This window comes from Pholcus phalangioides, unplaced genomic scaffold, assembly GCF_987345545.1.
Source record: "Pholcus phalangioides strain wild (caught in Gottingen) unplaced genomic scaffold, Ppha-v1.0 ptg000018l_1, whole genome shotgun sequence".
NCBI classification, from domain to species: domain Eukaryota; kingdom Metazoa; phylum Arthropoda; class Arachnida; order Araneae; family Pholcidae; genus Pholcus; species Pholcus phalangioides.
The window spans coordinates 17918991-17939201 of NW_028301611.1; the positions used below are offsets into that span (position 1 = coordinate 17918991).

The window sequence follows — 20211 nt, forward strand, 5'->3', positions numbered from 1 at the left end:
AAAACATCCGGTCTTCATAAATGATCATACTTCTTTAAATGGTTTCATGTACATTGGAACTTGTTTAATTCGAACTTTAACGAACTTCCCATAGTTTATCCCATTCAGTGTTCAAATTTCTTATTCAATTCAATTTTTTTTTTCGAATAAAGTCCACTCCGCTTAAAATTCTAGGGAATATAGATTTCCCTAATGTAATACCAGATGATTAACGAAATTTGGGAAACAGTTTCGTAACATGATATCAGCAACTGTTTCCGTAAATCAAGCTACGAGCATGGTCAAGAAATTCTACAGTTATTCCGAATCCAGAACGGTGGGAATAATATGGCAACTAAGATCAAGTATTGATCTTAATTGTTACATTATTCCATTATTCTATTGCTACATTATGGGAAGATTTCCACTTTTGCTAAATTTACAGTAGAAGTAAAAAACGTATTCCCCCCGGAATGGACTGCTTTACAAAAGAGGAAATATCCCAACAGGTAGCATACGTGAGCGGTATATGCGCATTTAAATACAGTCGAACCCCGTTATAGGGCCATCCCCCGCTTAGTGCCACAAATTTTCAGTGAGCGAATCTTCCATATAGGGGATTATAATGTATAAAACCCGTTATATATATAGCGCCAACTCTTGTTTGGATGTATACAAAGTCAGTGTGTTATTTTTTAAGAATGTACACGCCACTTCTCTCATTATTTTGCTGCATTTTTTTTTTTTTGCGCGAAAGGAGTTGAGGATTTATCCTTTTTATTCCACTTGTTATCGATCGGCATAACAACAGTTTAGAGCAAATGACTTGAAACATTAAAAGTGGCGTGGCTTAGGGAGTAGAGAGCACATTGAATATCCGAACGTGTGTAGGGACTAAAAAAAAACGAAAAACAAACGTATTGGAAGAAACTGATTCATTGATAAGGGAAAGTGTACAATGAGCATACTGTGTGTGTGTACCAGTTTCTTCAAAGTTGCTGAGAAAAGTTTTTCAATGGTGATGATTTTTACTCACTGGTCATTAGGTTTCGAGTGCTATCATCTCTCGATTTGTTTCATTCCAATCATGTCGGAAAGAGTCGTTTTTTCATTATCTGCAAAACGGAAAATTTGTGATCACATAAAACTAATACGGACCGCCATTATTTCCCTTTGTGTATTCTGTTTTTGTACTCATACAATGCATCACTGACTTTATGCAGAGTTAAAATAATTTCAAAGGTATAAGCGCATGTTTTTTTCTGTTGAGTTTCTATCAAGTAAATTGTGCGGTGTTTACAATTTTAGGAATTTTCTCAATAGATACGTATGAAATAGGTTATTTTATTTATGGAGTGACACTAGTAAGGGGCCGTTCAAGTATTACGTCATCATCGATGGCGGGGGTTCCGATTTGCTGACTTTTGATGACAAGGGGGAGGGGGGGGGGTTGGATAATGCTTACGTAATCAACCACCCCTTATGAAAATGTGAGTTAGGATTCAGAGGGGCAGAACTGATGACGAAATTTTGCTGACAAAGGGGGGGGGGGTGTCGGCGTTTTGTTGACTTTTGCTGACATGGGGGGGGGGGCTCTGAGATGGGAAGCGGGGTGTGTCCGGTCCTTCAATGTTCAATGACATGGAGGGGGGGGGGGTCAAAAATGGCTAAAAATTTGCTTACGTAATACTTGAATGGCCCCTAAGACACTGTGTGGTAATTACGCAGAAGTTCATAATAAACATTTCACTACATGAATTTATGTAATGGAGCTTCTCTCTCTGAAACTCTATTCCGACTATAATCTGATATAACGCCAAACTCGTTATAGCGCTAAAATGCGTTCCAATGCTTTGGGGCGGATGGTGGCCGTTACAACAAGGGTTAACTGATTTACTTTTCCTGATCAACATTCAAGGATTTTCCTGATCAATTTTGAACGATTCCTCATCGAAATTCAATCCACGCTTGAATTTTGAAATGTTCCCTTTTAAAAGAAAATTAATGGAAATGTTACCTTTTAATTAAAACTTGAGTTGGTCAAGTCTGAAAAATTGGAAATTTCTACATCACCTGTTGATTTCAGAAGGTTTTAAATAGCCCAGGAAGGTACTCTTACTGCTTCTCTCGTCATTAACATAAGAAACACGATAATTCTACAGTGGAATCTCCGTTAGTGGACACCTCCACTGACGGACACAATTTCGAATTACATCGACGGGACTCTCATTGTATCTATTAATGGATACTCCTCATTTGTGGACAAAATTTTCGGTCGCATGGGTGTCCGTTATCGACAGATCAAAAGTACCGGTATATGAAAAAAAGTGGATATGTTTGCTTTTGATAGAAACGGCTAACTTTACACTTAAACACCCTACATACACATTTACATAATTTCTACCAAAAATATCCCCGTTTGAATAATCCCGGGTGCATAAACTGACAGAGTTCATCCTAAAGATTCATTGAACCGTTAAAAAGTGCATTTCGGGAAAAAAGTGGAAATGTTTCCTTTTTGAAAATAAGCTCCTCAGTTATGTACACTGCTCAACACTGATTTTGTTCTCATAGATATTTCATTAATTTTAATATAATTTTTCGAGAGGGGCTCTAGTTTTTGAGATATAGTGAAAATTAAATTTCAATGTTAATGCTGTACCATAAACAGCGCATAAATCACATTGTTAATGTGCTTTATAAATACATACAGTAAATCGTTAACAAAGATATTTCAGTGATTTCAGAGTCATTTTGTGGTGCTGATTCCAAATCTAGCCTTGGTTTTGTCAGGTTGGCTCTAGTTTTTGAGATGCCATTGAAATTTAATTCTCACTTTAATACATAAGCAGCATACAAATATCATTGTTGGGAGTAGCTCAAAAAACTAGAGCTAGTTCGGCAAAACCAGTGCCAGATTCGGAATCACTGTCCCAAAATCATTAAAATTTCCTTAGGAACATGATTTTTTGTTGTTGTTGAGCGGTGTTATTTATCTTATATTAATGAAAGATTGCAAGTTGTAGTCCAAATTGTTGCACGGTATAGGTTAATTGGGTAATTCGAAGTTTTTTTGCTGTCCCCTTGAGCTTCGAATTAACCAAGTTGAACTAAATAACCGACGGAAAAGCAAAGATGGTTAGTAAAGGATTAACAGTTTATAGTAAAAAATCAGCCGCAGTCCTGGCGATGGAATTTAAAGATTGGGGAAAAAGTCATAATCTCCCAATCATTTTTGTTCAGTATCGATATTCGAAGAAACAAAGTGGTGTCTTAACGGATGGCCCAAATGGGATCCCCCGAAAGTCAAACACACCAAATAATCGAAGTTTTTTTTATTTTTCTTACGAATGGGACCCAAAATAATGCTTGGTCTCAACTCTCGTTATGACAGGAAAAGTTCACTTCCGGGGAATCAAGTCTTGTTTCTTGCCGATTTCACTCTCACAGAAAAATGCTGGAAAGTGAAATCGTTCGGATTATAGTCTCGAGTCGAGTTCCTTGACCGGTCGCACGGCGAATGTGTGTCTCTTTCTCCGTCAGCTGAGCTCAGCTGACTGACTGAGACTTGCCTGGACTCATTTCAGCGCGTACTTTTATTACTTTTTCTTTTTCGATCACGTATAGGAGTCATTTGTATGGATGTTTTGGGGGGATGCGTAATCTCGAAAATCGCCAACTCTTGGCATGTTTTTTTTTTTGTTACCATCCGGATCATCGTCATGTTGTGAGGGAGAAAGAGGAATTACACACACACACACATATTCTATCTTTTTACTCTCTAAAAAAGAACTCACATGTTGTCCTTGAGGCTGTTGCTCTTGTGGGCCCGTTACGTCATCATGACGTAACCGGTAGAGAGCGAGAGAGAGAGAGAGAGGCTTTTCCTCTCTCACCCCTCACGTCACCATCTTCATTATGTAGTTATACTATTTTCTCTAGCTTTCCCCCCTTTATAGTAAAAACGCGCCACAGAGATCACCCGCCTTTGAGCACAAAGACCATCGTAGGCCCTGGTTCGGACCCCCCACACCATTTTTTTTACGTGTCGTAGTCCTCCTCCTACTTTTCATCAAAACCCAGCCGTTTGTGTGTGTGTGTGTGTGTGTGGACTTCATTGTTCCACCTAGTTCTTGGTGTTTCCTCTGGTGCTGGTTGTGGTGCTCTCTTTCAACCAGCAGCAGTTGTGGCAAGCGTTTTTCGCAATAGTGTCATGACTATGGACGGGAAAGTGAATAACCGTTGTTCTCGTTCTGATCTACCGACGGTAAGTTGATATTATTTGATGATATTCATGGATTCGTGAAGAGGAGGATGACGATGATCAGATCGTCATCATCAACATCTGATCATCATCATCATCCTTGTTGTTGTGTCTGCCCGTTACACTGCCGGGTAAGTGGCATCTAGGTATGTATTTGTGTGTGGGGCATTACGCACAGGGCTGAACAAATCTGAAATTTACATGCCCAGTCTGACATGGAACTTGAAATTATTCATGCCCGAATATCAGTATTTTGCATCCCAACGTCCAGTGGCGTCGGAAGTGTTTCGACCCTGTGGGTGCTCGTCTTGAGCATCATGTGTAGGAAATTTTTATTGTGCTCGTATCCATGTCACAAATTACCGTGGGTGTTCTAGCACCCGAGCTCCGACGCCACTGCCAACGTCGGGGAAAAAACTTACTTGCCTGTCAAAATGTTTACATGCCTCGGGCAATGGATTTGTCCAGCCTTGGTTTCGTGCCATTTCAAGCTTGCTAATCATTTTGAATTAGTTTTTTTGTTGTGGAGAAATCTATTCATTAATGAAACATTTTTCCGTCGCCGATTGGCCCTTAAAGAAAAAAATATTTTGACGAGTAAATGATGAATATATACAGTCAATGTCCCACTAGGTAGAGCAAGAGTTCTTACTTAACCTCCTGTGTTAAACTGAACCCTTTGTATCTTTAAGACGAGGACCACTGACTGCTTTGCAAAATAATTATATAATTATTGACTATATGGTGATGTAAAGACAAATGCGCTAATTGTTTCTGCACTCAAGCTCATGGTCCCTTCTGAAGTCTCTACGACCCCATGGCCTTTTTATAAAGGATATCAACGTGAAAGTTATCTTTTTGCACTACAAATTTATTATAGGCTAGAGGGGACATGTGAAAAATTCTGGCCTGAAGGTCCATCAAAGACTCGGAGCCTAAGGGATCGAGACCCTTTCAAACTAAAGTTACTCCTGAGGGTTGGAAAGGTGAAACAAAATGAAAAATGTTACAGCTCTTGAAACCGTGGGACTGCAGGGGTTCTGTGGCGCACCTGCTGGAAACCTGTCGGCTCCAACAGTGATTTTTGGTCACCACGGGTGACATTTACGGCACCCTTTTGACTTCGCGTACCCCCTACGTGGTTTTTAATGTCCTGTAATCTGTTAGGATGAAATAACTTTCAATTTACTCACCAGATTTTTTTTCCGACTCTATTGGCAGACACATATCTGTCTTGGTCTCACATTGGACGAGACATCTTCACGGACCCCATAAGTTGTGCGAACCACTGTACGGGAACTCCTGTGCTAGTGGCCTTTTTTCAAGGGCTGTCTTAATACTGGATTTCTTGGAGGGTCGTATGAAAGCTGAACTACTTCCTGCTTTACGGCAACCATAATATTTTTTATGGGCAGTGTATTGTTAATCTTTTTTTTTTTTTTTGTAATATGCATGCTTTCATATTTTGTTGCTGTATTTTGGTTATATTTGACATCCATATTTTTTATTGACATAATTTTTTCATCCACCTCGTTGTGGGATTTGCCTGCTGTGGCCTTTGTATTTGTATTTTGTCGTTTAAAAAGCTTTTTCCCCCTCTTCGAGGGTTTTATGAAAGTGGTATTACTACTTTGAGGGTCGCATTAAAGCTGAATTACTTGTTCGAGGGTCTCATTAAAGCTGAATTACTTGTTCGAGGGTCGCATTAAAGCTGAATTACTTGTTCGAGGGTCGCATTAAAGCTGAATTACTTGTTCGAGGGTCTCATTAAAGCTGAATTACTTCATCGAGGGTCGCATTAAAGGTGAATTACTTGTTCGAGGGTCGCATTAAAGGTGAATTACTTCTTCGAGGGTCGCATTAAAGCTGAATTACTTCTTCGAGGGTCGCATTAAAGCTAAACTACTTCTTCGTGGGTCGTATGGAAAGCTGAATTACTTCATAAAGGTAAGTATGAAAGCTGAAATAATTCCTAAAAAAGAGGCAGTATAAGAGCTGAATAATTTCAAGGGTCGAATAGAAACAAAACAGAAATTAATAATTTAAATGTTCTGTATTATTCCATTACTTATTTCGAATCCATTGCTGGTAGCGTGAACTCTTTCTTTCAGTTGTAGTGTGATTGTTGGCATGAACACTCACTTTTGACAGTTTGAAAAGCGCGGCTCTTTGGTAAGAGTGAATTTCCAAATAAAATAAAAGCCTACTAGGCAATGACCTCTAATAACAGTGTGTGTGTAATTGTATGCTTTTTTTTTCCTTATTAAAAAGGTTGACATGGAGAAGAAGAAACAGGTTCCAGCATGTAATTTTTTTTTTTTCTTCTACTTTTATCTTCTCCACCTGAGCATATTCGGTGTGGATTGGAAACAGAAAAAAAACCACCGGGAGGTCATTGACCTGTAGAATAGTGGTGTACGTATTCTGCGGTCTGTATCATGTCGATTATGACAACTTGGCTCAAAATAATAGCAATTGTTCATATTGAAAAAAAAAAATGTTGATTCTGATGATTAACATACTTCCATGGATTTTATTTAAATACCTTTTTACACCCCCCCCCCCCCCCCATCCTCCGACACCGGATTTTTGTGGGAACATGTTCATGTGTCGATTGACATTTTTGGATTCAGTTTTGGTTTAGAAATCGTCAGTGTTTCCAGAGGCAGATTTAACGGCGGGCGCACCGGGCCCCGACTTCTAAAGGGCCCCGTAAAACTCAAATTTCACATTATTTTCTAATTTAAGGGGCCCAATATTCTCTTTAGTTCCCGGGGCCTCGACCGTCTTTAATCCGCCAATGAGTGTTTCCCATCCTTTTTGATATCGTGGACCCCCCCCCCCCCTAGCGTCAGCAGGTCAATTTCGACGATACCCTCCCATGGAATCCAAAAAATGATCGTTATTTAATTATTTATATATATAAAATTGATGTTCTATGTGTGTGTGTGTCTGACAGTTCTCTATACTAATCTACAATTTTAGGCCGTTCTTCACCAAATTGTACATACAAATTCATCAAGAATGTACCAATCAGGACCCGACTTGAACGATAGGCTACTTTAAAAGTTCGCCAGAGCGGGGAAGATGCCAGAAATGGGCGAAAAACTGTCGGGCAAGAATGTTTTAGAGACCTCAACAATGACTTTTGGAATGTTTACCGTGGTTCCCATACATGTCCATTTCTTTACAACGGTTTGTCACTTCTTCAAACTCCCAGTATATGGAAAAAAACCCGAGCAGCGCCGGATAATATAGCTAGTTTGCATATAAAAAAATGGAACAAATTACAATTTCATATTACAACATGTGTCATTCATGCAATGGTAGAAAATGATCCCGCGAACCACTGGAAGGTCGGCGTACTACAGATTGGGAAATACGCCATCGTTATCATCTTCTGTTCAGGGGTACCCATGTGTGTGTACTTCATTTTTAACATGAATATGATTAAATGGTTTTTAATCATTCTTTTTTCAACTTAAGACCTACGGTACACATGTGTACCTAACTCAAATGGTCCTACTAAAGATATCGATCCAAATTAACTTAAAAATTAAAATGCTTTTTTTTCTATGTAAAGGACGTTTTGACGTATAGCGAACACAAATAATTAATAAAAAATAATTTTTTTTTAATAGTCAGTTTTGTCTCAGGTTACACTTGCGCGCGTGGTCGTGACCATCTGTTGAACAAAAGGTGAGAATTTAGGTTTGCACCAGTCTTCCAAAATATCTTTTCGGACCTCCCATTAGTAGGCTCCTAGCAAAATCACGTACCATAGGTTGGGCCCCACAAACATTTTTCACAATGGAATGAGAATTTAGGGCCTTACCTTTCATCTTGGAAAGGCTAGGCCCAAAACATTACACGACCACTTCCCTTAGATTTACGCATGAACAAGTTGGACATTCGCGAAAGAAGGTGGGGGGTGACCCCTTTCGTTCACTAAAGAAATATTAGTAGCATGGGTTGAAGAGCGAAAATGAATTATTGCCCCCCCCCCCTCGTTCACTATACATACCCTCAGTGATTCGTCCCCGTCCGAAAAGCTTGCATCCTCGATTTATGTGGCTAGGACCCGATGTCCGCAGGGGCAAGTGGGAGCTAAGTATTATGATTGTGGGGCTATACAAAATTTGAACAACACATATTCATTGGTTAACGAAACATCTTTAGCCTCAGTGGCAAGGACACTATAATTTTTTTCCAGAGCCGCTATATAATCTGAGGGTTCCAGATTAAAGAAAAAAGTCAGAAGCTTCAATAATGGAGATAGTCGTTTGTGCTCTGCATTCACGACTTACGATTATGGCTCGGTATTTTATTTCGGTCTCTGTGGGCCCCTTTCAATAACTTGCCATGACTCCCATGCTTTACACCAGTGGCCCCATTGGAATATCTCAGATCCTCGAGGGTCGGCTGAGAATCACTGTTTCATACGGTCTTCGAAAAAAAACTATTACACTGCCTATATATAAAAGTGATACTGGTCGAAATATGCCTTCCACCCTTAACCTCTAACGCAGTGGTTCTGAAACTTTTGTCACCTTCGGCTCCCCAGACTAGTTTGACAGATATTTTCCCATATTAAAAGAACCGCTTCAAAGCATAAATATGCACAAGAGAATATCTCCAGCTTGCCGCGACGCACACTTCGAGAAGCACTGCTCTAAAGCTTTCACGACTTGGATCGTGAACATAGAAGGGGGAATTGCACAGCATTATTTAATGCATAGTTTCCCAACCTTTTTTGTCCCATCGCCCCCAACTCAGTCTAACCCATAGGATCCTATGTTATACCCTTAGCTTCTACCGCCCCCCTGGAACTTTCTATCGCCCACAAGGGGATGTTAACGCCCACGTTGGGAATCACTGATCTAATGCCTGCTTTTTCCAGTGCTGCTTAAAGCCGGGACGGGTGTGTCTAATTTTTTTGTGTACCTATCTTTGTAAGAGAGTAGTATATACACAGAACAATATTTGTATTGTTTTAAATGTCGGTATGAGTATGAAAATAATGAATGTCTACGAGTTGAATTTTTAACTATCTTAGCAAATCAGGGGTCTTCAACCTTTCAGACACGGCGGGCCAAATAGAAACTTTCAACGAAGTCATGTAATTTAATGACATAGAAGAGGCCAATGGGCCCTTAGTAAAACAACAGGGACAAAAATAATTGAAGACTATTATTTATTCTGAAATTATTTCTTTTATTGATGATCAATTTTGATCCCGAAAAAGTTTTTGATTAATTACTAATTGAATTGATTCTAAGGTTAATTTAATCTGAAATCACTTTGAATGATTCTTTAATTATTTATTTCGGTAATCCTGAAATTATTTTTCTTCTCAATACACCTTGAAATAATTTCTTTCAATGATTATGCAACTATTCTTTTGTTAATTGTGAAATAATTTCTATCGGAAACTAAGAAATTATTTCTCTAATTGGTTTATAAGCAATTTTTTTTCACTAATTCTGAAATTAGCTTTTTCTTGTTTCAAGAGTCCTGAAATTATTTCTTTCAGTAGTTCTGAGTTTTCATAAATTTGTTCCGGAATTATTTTTCATTAATTCTGGAATTAATCGTTTTTCAATCTTTTCAACCATTCTCTGAAAATGAATAGCGGGCCACGACAAAGACCTCTGAGAGGCAAATGCCGCCCGCCCACGGGCCATGCGTTGAAAACCCCTACCATAAATTCTTTAGTTCATATCTAGAGCAGTGTTTCTTAACCTTTTTTTGCCCGTGTCCCCCTTTGAACCATATTTTTGTCTCGTGGCCCCCCGGTCTTACCCAGAGTTTACGACCCTCATCTAGAAGCAAGATCCTTTATACGTATTGAATTGATTTTTTTTTAGTGAATTTATACTGAACGAAAATTTTGCAAATAAGATTGGCCTCCAGACCACTGGCCTAAAATTTATTGAGCTCCCCGCTAGTCCGAGTTCTATTCAGGGCCGTCTCAACATCATGGGCCCCCTAGGCAAAGTGATACTATGGTAGTCTCATAGTTAGCTGGAAATAAGCAGCCTACATATTACATACTTATTTTCAAAATTTATTGTGCTATACAAAATATCATAAGGTAGGGTCCACTTATGGACATGAGACCTCTGGGCATGACCCCTCACAAGAGTGGGACTGACAGAACTGCAGCCTGGGGCGTGATATGGTTTTCATAATTTTTTGTTTTTCACACTATAATTTAATATAGAGGAGAGGTCTGTGCAAAATGTAGACGAGGGCCTGCAAAAAAACCCCATCCTAGGGATCCTGCTGCAAAATGTAGGCGTGAGGCATGGGTGGGTCCATACCCTAAGACGGCCCTGGGTTTTATGGGTGGTTTTGTTAGATTCTGTAAGTGAATAGTCACCTTAATTTTTCTTCTCAGCTCTCTGCAGCCCTCCAAACCACCTGCCATGGCCCCTTTCTCCATTTTCTTCTGTGGCCCCCTGAAGTATCCCAGTATCACTAGGGGGCCATATGGCCCCCAGTTGAGAACCACTGATCTAGAGTTAAAAGCACGTAGTTTCGTTTCCGTACATCTTAAAATCTTAAATCTGCTGAACTACGTTATAGGGCTTATACTAGACCGTAGGTTGCTTCACAGCAAGGCCGCTATGCCCAGGGAGAAAAAAAAAAATGCCAGACTGGAAGGGGGGGGGGGGAATCGGTTGACGATATCATAGCAATGGATATTTGCTGATTCAGCTGAAACTAACTTGTGTCTAAATAGTTAATTTTTTGTGTTGATGAAACGACGATGTTGTGTCTAGCAAAGCAACATATGGTATTTCGGAATACAACACGGGGCCGTTTCATTCGGAATGAATACGATGTAATTAAATAGATCATAATTCAGGATGAACGTCTGGCTGTGTTCGTTTTGCGAAATACTATTTACAAAAATGTTTTTGAAACCTTGGCTCTTGATTATGTAATGGTGTCTGTGGATCCAAAGTCGTGATAATGATCACTTTATATCGCGTGGTATATTTTTTAGTTCAGTCGCAATGCTGACATTGAATGGCATTTACTTCATTCAAAGAAGCAACAGGCATTGAGAAAATCTGTGTATGGAATTTATTTTCTGCCTGTGCGTGTTCCCAAAAAAAATCGACGATCTTCGCCCAATCCCCGCCGAATTCGCATTAAGGCCGGGATTACACTAAAAAGTTTTGTAAAAGTACTTTTATAAAACTTGAAAAATACAACCAATAAGCTGATCGGTCACATTTGCTCGAATGTAACCGATCAGCTTATTGATTGTATTTTTCAGGTTTTATAAAATCACTTTCACAAAACTTTTATGGTGTAATCCCGGCTTAACACTCAGCGTGCTTGATCATCCAGAGATGATTAATTTTTTTTTCCTTTCAAGATGAAATTCTTTAAATGACGTATAGGTGGCGTACTCTGTTTTCTGAGAGGTTTGCTCGTTTTGTATTGGACGGGTGTACATTGTTGAACAGTGGTAGAGTGCTTGTATACCGTAATCGTTGTTTTGTCGGTTATTGTGAATTCTAATCCAAATTCACTGTTTGAATCACATCTTCTTTCCCCGATTATATTCAATTTCGAAGTCTGAGTTTGATTGCCACCTATCTTTCACAAAAAACAATTGAAAATTTTTTTTTTACTCAGCCGCACTGAGAGCAACGTTTCTCCGGCTATTCCCGAAGCCTAAGGGTTAAAAACAGAACCGACCGAACACAAGGCTCTGTCCCTTAGGCGATATAAGCCAGCACCTCCCATAGATAAGATATCGTATAGACTATAAGACCACTAGGACATGCTCGTGCAGGAGACAATTCTGAGTTACAAGAAGAAATAAAAATTATTGCTACCCTATCTTGGGCCCTGAAGGACCACTGGTCATGTATGTGCAATCATATACAATTGCAAAAAACATGTGCGAGGTCAGGCATAAACGAACAGCCTACCATTAAGCAGGTGTGAAGGGTGCAATCGCATCGGTCTGAAAAATATCGAACTTTCCTCGGGCATAGTAGAAATCACCAAACCTTCTTTAAAATCCTATGTCTTTTTTAATGAAGCAAGTCTCTCTTCCGACTTCCAGCAGGTGCGAAGTATTTCATTAAGAAATCGACTCCACGAAATACCTGATCCTGTCGATACCTGAGCTAGTCGAAAGGACTCCTTAACTTAGAAACGACGTAAATTGGAAAAAAAAAAATAGTGATAGGTAGAAAGAATGAATAAGTGGTGTGTTTGATGGGCAGGCCTGGAATTTTAAATACACCGGCTTGCAAAACTAATTACAACTTTAACCAACAGATGGCGCAACAGTCGGTTTATTTCACAGATTCTGTCTGTGGGGGTGCCATTTGAAGATGATCGTTTACAGCGAACGTCCTCAAACCGTTGTATCAGCTTGAACATCTGCGAGGCATACACATCCATTGCAGTGGAAGCGTTACAGGAAAAATATATTTTAAACCCCACTCTTCACTTTTTTCATGTCCTTGCGAGGCAGTCTTGGCAAGGAAAGGCACATTCTTATCAATCTTAATCGCAATACTATGTGATTAGACATATTCAGCACACGTTCTTTGCCCCCCCCCCCCCGGAAAAAGTTGAAATGACGGCCCTGTACTAGGTGGTTGTTATGCATCACCACAGGTAAAGTAAAACCTCTCTTTGCGGGCACCGGTGGGACAAAAAAAAATTCGTCCTGTAAAAAAGGGGTGACCGTAAATCAGTGGCTTTGAATTACTCAGGAAAAATAATTATTTTGGCCGTAAAAGAGTGGTGTCCGCATCTCAGGGGGTGTCTGTTATGAGGGGTTTTACTGTATTTATCAAATTTACAAATGACGCTTGTGTGTGGGTATTATGCGTAATCGCTGGTAAAAAAGTGATAAATTTATGGAACTTTCCAACACGATTGGTGATTATACATGGAATTAATTTATCACATTTGCCGTAACATATATAAACGTTATCCCTTAAAAAGCAAGTTTTCCTTTACATTTTTGAGGATTTATGTCAAGATTGACCCGATTTTTTCCTTCTCGCTAAACAAATGGATTCGGTGTCCATGTTAGTAGGTTACTCCACTGTTTGGTTCGATCACACGGCGATTTTTTTTTTTGTACTTATTTTTTATTTAAATAACTTGAGAGCTTCTAGAACAAATTCGTGAACTTGACGCGAGAACAACTTTCTTTGCCCAATATTTAAGTGGTGGTGGTGTTACATAATGGTATGGAAAAAAAGACAGACAGTTGTGTCGACCATAACCTAGGAAACTCGCCCTATGAATAAGGTTGTTCTATTTTTGCTAATTAAAACCTCATTCATAAATTCTAGGATTTGGAAAATCGGGTTACATCTGATTTCCTTTATACAGGGTATTTCGAAAGATGGGCTAAACTTTCAAAACGTTCGTCAAGATGATAATTTTTTGTCTTCGGAAATGAAACGTCAAGTCGACAGAGGGGCACAGCAACTAGAGGCATCATTCTCCAAATGCGGGGAGAGGGATGGCATATGTCACCTATGTGCCCCCGCCTTTGTATTTGGACAAACCGATGAAGAGTTAAAAAAATTCCAAATATTTTTCGTAAACAATTTTGAATATCGAAAGAACATACCTTTTATATGCTATTTTAACCCTTTGCAGTCCTATGTCGAGTTGAAATCGACATCTGGAGGAAACGGTGCTTCATTGTTCTTACGGGTCCCCATGCCATTTCAGGGAGCACCCCCACCTCAGATCTTAGCTTTAGTGTTTTTTGGAATAGTCTTAAAGGGTTGCTAACAGATCACTATCCATTCGGCTTCTCCGCATAACTCATGAATCATTCAAAATGCTTAAACGTTAACATCTAGGAGCCTTCCTGTTATCGTAAAATCAAGATCCGCCATAATGTTAGAACAATAAAGTGCCAACGATTTTCCGAAAACAAAAACCCCTCTGTACCGCAAAGGGTTAATCAATTTCACTTAATTTAGATCCTTTTTGAGTGTTGATAACTTAAAATTTCTCGCCCCCCACAAAGAAAGATTTCACGTTGTGTCTCTGGAGGGTGGGGTCGGACCGAAATACAAAAACGACCAAAAAAAAAAAAGAAAAAGACACTAAGTTTTCTTTTGGCTTTCATGAACAGGATATCTCGATTTAAATCACATGGTTTTTTCTCTTCTTTCTTTTAAATCAGATAATTTTGATATTTCAAACAACTTTGAATAGTATGATTTTTTTAAACTTGTATGATGTAATACAAGTAAATAAGAGATGGAAAGATTCGTATTTTAATACTATTTACCCATTAATTTTTAAATAAATAAGACATTTGTTTTTTGAGTGAAGAGTTAGGTTGGTAGAATTAATTCAGTTTTTCTCAGAAGATTGGGAGATTTTAGAGAAAGAGGTGGGTAGAGTCTCTTCCAAGAACTTTCTTTCCAATGAAGAAAGTGAAATCGTTAGAGTGAATGTATGGGTTGATTTTTTTACCCCTGTAATGAATTCACTACAGGCTTTGCAGAGGAATAGCTGTAGATTATTTGGAGGAATAATTGTCACAGTTAGGAAACAAGATTCTTTTATTGCTTTTGAAAAGAAAAATAACTTTTTATTTCTCAACTCTGATTCTTCCCCTTCATGCTTTTCTGATCATACAACAGTGGTTCTCAAACTTTTGTCACCCGCGGCTCCCTTGCACAATTCATGGTTCATTTGTGGCTCTCCAGAATAGTTTAAGTATTTTCACACTTACAAAAGAACCACTTCAAAGCATAAAATAGGCACATAAATCAATATCTTTAGCTCGCCGAAACGCCTTTATTAGCCGCGACGCACACTTTAACAAACACCGTGCTACAACATAGAGAAACTTTGCATAGCTCGTAATGAACACTTTTGTTCATTCAAAGTAAATTTTATGGGTATCGCAGTAATATTTTATAAATATTTTTCTCCAGAAAATTTAAATTGATTAAATTTATGAATATATACTAGTTTTTTTTGCATATATGACTGTGCTTTTGGATTTTTTTTTATCAAGTACAAATTTCAATACTGTTTTACACGTAGAAATGATTTGTTTTTAGATGACATTGGTATGATGAATGGGATTTTTAGTAGTTTAGTATGCTAATGGGATTTTTTAAAAAAGATGATCTCTAGAGAGTTCAATATAGTGTGTAAGTAAAAAAATGAGAACTGTAACTGTTGTGAAACTGTTTAATACCACTAATAAGTTAGCATTTCAAACTTGAAATTAAAAATGTGAGTAAATATAGAAGTTTAAAACAAAAAATCTGATTCAAATAAAATTAACAATTCGTCAAACAGAATTTTTTTGAAAAAAAAATGAAAATAAATACGGTGCAATACTTTTCTAGTTTAAAATATTTGATCACGTATTTTTTCCGGTGGATAGCAACACAATTCTTGGAATGTATAGGAAAAATTCATTCGAAAGAGAAATTTTTGAGGAAAGTTCTCAGCCAGACTAAGTTACCATCACTGGTCTCCAACTCTAAGCCCAACGATGTTCAGATCAGACGATTGTGGAGCGCAATAAGAGATGTGGCACTCCATCTTCGGGCCTTAACGCATTGGGAATCACAGCCATATTACGACATGTAACACATTTCATTCCCAAAACAATCTCGTTGCGCTCCTCTATCTTCAGGAAACTTGGTGGCACCCTGGAGCACCGCGTTGCACTTTTTAAGAACAGTAATCCTTCTGATACTTACACGATGCAGTTTTATCCCCAAAGTATTTCGCGGCACCTTTGCTTGATTTCGGGGAAAACTAAATAACCACGACGAGCTATTTCACTAATTTCAATTAGAATTTATTCTAAAATAAAAATATTTCGTGGCACACGCACGCTGTTTTGGAATTGCTAAGACTGACCAGTGGTCTTATCGAGTTTCCATCGTTGCTTTTTTTTTTGTTTGCTCCCCATGCTTATTGCCTCGAACATTTGAAACACCGCGGAGTTCAAGGTGGCCCGTCATGGCCTTACCAAAGAACAACCAATATCGACGACGAGTAATTTTGATTGCTTTAGAAATGAATTTCGAATGAAATTAATCGAAAAAAAAAAGTGTAAAAATTTTGCATATGTCCTTCATTTTTCTTGAAATTATCTGCATTCATTTCTCTGTATTTTACGTCAATGTGAGGAGGCGTGTTTTTGATCCAAGAGAATGGCAAATAAATAAATGAATAATGTTTCTTCTTATCATTGTATTTTGAACTTGGATGGATTTAACATGTTTCTTTCTTTCAAGGTTCTCTTTTTTTTTTCCTTCGTAAGCGATCGGCCAACTTTAATGGCTGTGTCTAGGAAGGCCGTTCAATTCTCTTTCATTTAGTTTGACCTCAACCTCCACTTCGAGCATATTAGACACCGACACCTCTTCTTCCTGGTTGTTATTGTGTGTGTGTGTGTGTGTTTTCTTTTTTGTTCAAAGTTTCCTCCGAATGTGTGTGTGTAAGATCAAGGTTATGCATATCATGATACAGATCGAACGTGGAACGCCCTGTCACAGAGAATCGAGTTTCCTTTACCCGAGAAGAACCGTATGAAGAACATCACGTGGTAAGAAATTACCCCCCCCCCCCCCGTCTCTATGGTAGTGATATAGCAGGGCTTGTAAAATCAGGAGGAAATAAAATGGGTGCCAGCCGAATTTATTAGGAATAAATCATATCCCCCCTCCCCCGGAAAAACTGTCCTATACTGGCATTAGAGCCGGGATGTGGGAGAGGGTTGCAATTAGATACGTCAGCCGGGACAAGCACGCATTTTGGTTCCCCACGTAATGTAGAAGAACCAGTCAAAGGGTGAGTTTGTCACCCCCATCTAGTTCAGCGCCCAGGGCACCAGCCCCGCCTGCTCACCCCCAGTTGCGACTTCGGTGGGGGTAATCTGTACGCTTTTGCGTTACGAGCACGCTACGAGCGCCCCTGAATTTATTGAATTCAAAATATCCTACATAAAACTCGAAGTCGAGCACGTACAAATTTGAAACACTTCCGATTCCCTTTGTTCAATATACAGTCAGTTCCAAATTATTTGCACAGCAGATACAGTATATCTCTGCGCCCGTTGACTTCAGAAACATACTAGCAATTACAAAAAGTTTTCAAATGACGTGTAGTTTCCTAGGACAGTAGTGCGCAAACTTTTTAAAGCGCGACCCCCTTTTGACCAAAAAAATTTATCGACGACCCCTACACTGGCTGATCATATGTCCCGGGACGTTCCAATTTTTTGCTAGTAAATGTGCTGTCCCGAAAGCACTTTTCGGAACGCTTCCAAACATATTCAATTTTTTTTAAAATATCATAAATATTTACTTCGTTTTTTGATGCACTTACTGTTCTTTATGCAAGATGGAAGTGTGCAGAGGTGTATGGGGTCCTTGATTTTCGTATACAGGGTGATTAAGAAAATCATCCGATTTCAAAATGATTCTACACTTGAAATCGACCGTTAACAAATAATGTTCATAAAACGCAGGCAAATTTTCCCCCGTATATTCACATATTACATATTCTACACATTCTGTGTTTTTAATTTTTAAGAAATATAGAATTTTGAAATCGGTTGAATCACGCTGTAAAAGTACTAACTTGATATCGTCCGCCGCATGCCAGAAGCATGTACATTTTTTTTTATCAGCTGTTCGGATACCTTATTTTGCTACCTAAGTTGTGCCCGAAACGCGAATGTAACACGTGTGTTTCAATAATGCCCTATTGAAACACACTTACAAAACAGTTTAGGAAAATAACGTGCATAGAGTAACATGGGTAAAGTGAACGTTCAAACGGCATTTTCCACGTGTTTTTTTTTTTTTTTTTTGCAACGGCATTGCACACCCGTGATTCTAGCATGACTGAGTCGATAATATTGACTATTGTGCTAGTAGAATTTGATAAAATTACATTGTCTGATACATGGTAATTAGCTCAGCTGAATAAAGGCATTCTTTAGTTTTGACATATTTTTAAATAAAAATGAATTTCTGATTTGGAAATTTTTATTTTGGAGAATCTCTTGCTACTCCGCTAGTTCATTGACGCGACCCACGGTTTGCGCACCACTGACCTAACGGTACGTCTACACTCATATACAAAGTCTCAGAACAAGTGTTCCGCGACTTGTCGCTCGATGAATTGATCGATTTCTTGCGCGACTTTGTATGCGAGTGTGCACGTACCCTGGACCTCTAAATCAGCTTGAATTCTCCTATGCATAATACAGAATAAAGAACTCAACTTTTTATACAGTCTTTTTCGTGTGCTAAAATTTCATATTTTTTTAATGCAATATTTATCGAGATATTAAGCATATGAAATTACGATGTTTTGGTGATTTATCACTGTGTTGGCGAGTTTTCATTATACCCAAAGTTGCCATTTTTAGGGACTGTAAACGAATAGAATAAACTCACCCATTTTTTTTTATTTAATTTAAAAAAAAACGGTTTTTTTTACGATTACAGAAGGGCATGGTAGCTCAGGTCGATAAGATATTCGCCTAAAATACCAAAGGATGTTTAGAGGTGACGCGAATTCGATAACCTGTTCATCCTTGTCAGAACCTTTCCTGACCACCGGGGTTACAACAGAAACGACGACATAACCACCAAAAAAGATTGCTGCCGCAGGGAGTTCCGAGGGGTTAGCGCATGTTCATCTCGGTGAGTATAAAATAGGCTGCCGCGCTTATTCGGAATCCGATATAAATCCGGTGTAATTAGCCCTCGTGCCCGGAAAATGACCGTGGTGCTGCAAAAATGATCAAATGACAATTGCGGAATGTTTACAACTTTGAATCAAGTCTGCCTTTCGCAATTTGTGAACCACGCCCTAAATCATTGACGATAAATCCTAAAAACTTCAAAGTGGAATATTTCCGTTAATATTGCATTTAAAAATATGTAATTTTTTGTAAATGATTTCTTACATTTACATTTCACTAATTAGAAATTTCAGCACAAAGAGTTACATAATATGTTAATTTTTCTATTTTATTATGTATGCGACCGCCTCGGGAAATTTAAGATATTTTGTATAACCGCACGTCATTTAAAATTTTTTTTTGAAAAATCGGAAGTGTTTCTAAAGTCAACGGTTGCAGAGATATTCACTGTGCAAACAATTTGGGACAGCCTGTATACTGTAGACTAAAGGACGTTCAAGGCTGGATAGATCGCAAAAAAATCTAACCAAAAAATGTTTTGCCCCAGGAATAAAGCTCCACAATAATGCTTCTTTTGACTTAATCTGGGCATATCGACCCTCTTTCATATTGATAGATATGCGGCTATAAATTTCAAACATTTTGTGCTGCTTCCTGCCTGCAACTTGGTAACTACAGAAAGAAAATTTCAGGCTCCAATACCAATTTCTTAATTGCCTGGGATTTGTCCAGTCCTGCATTACATGCCACTTAGCAGAGTCATTGGTCGATTGAAGCTCGTTTGTCGAAAGCCAAAACCAAATTAATTCAATCGCATGTACAGTCGATTCTCGTTATAACGACCCCCATGTTATAGCGACCGTTTCATTACGACTGATAGGATAAAATGTTCTCATGGTACGACTATCATGTATGTTTTACTTTCGCTATATAGACCTTCCAAAAGATAACGTCCGTTTTCAACGGGACAAAGGGGTTTGCTATATCGAGCGCCGATTGTATTTTGTTTCGCTTCGTAGAATCATCGACTTCGCTCAAGGGTGCCACGACCCCTGAAGTTGATTTTTCAAAATCCTGGCAGTTGAGTGGTTAACGTAATCATCACGTTTTTCAAAAAAAAAAAAAGTTAAAAAATATTGCATTAAATTGCAAATAAAATGCAAAAATTTTTTATGTCAATCGGTTTCAAAACAAAAGAAAGAAGTAATGAGTTATAATGTAAATGCACACAAGCAGGAAACAAAAACACTTTAAATGCAATTTT

The 20211-nt window shown here is 38.5% G+C and overlaps 1 protein-coding gene across 6 annotated transcripts in view; it reads left to right on the top strand.

The window, feature by feature from the left end:
- AhcyL1 (Adenosylhomocysteinase like 1) overlaps positions 1 to 20211 on the top strand; it is a 160882-nt gene that overhangs the window by 31827 nt on the left and 108844 nt on the right. Inside the window, exon 1 of one of the 6 annotated variants that reach the window (XM_089247699.1) lies at positions 4075 to 4246. The exons of the other annotated variants lie outside the window; for them this stretch is intronic. Coding sequence (XP_089103825.1) covers positions 4193 to 4246 — 54 coding nt within the window. The 5' untranslated portion in view covers positions 4075 to 4192. Of the gene's footprint in view, positions 1 to 4074; positions 4247 to 20211 lie in introns of those variants that run through there. 6 annotated transcript variants of the gene reach the window in all.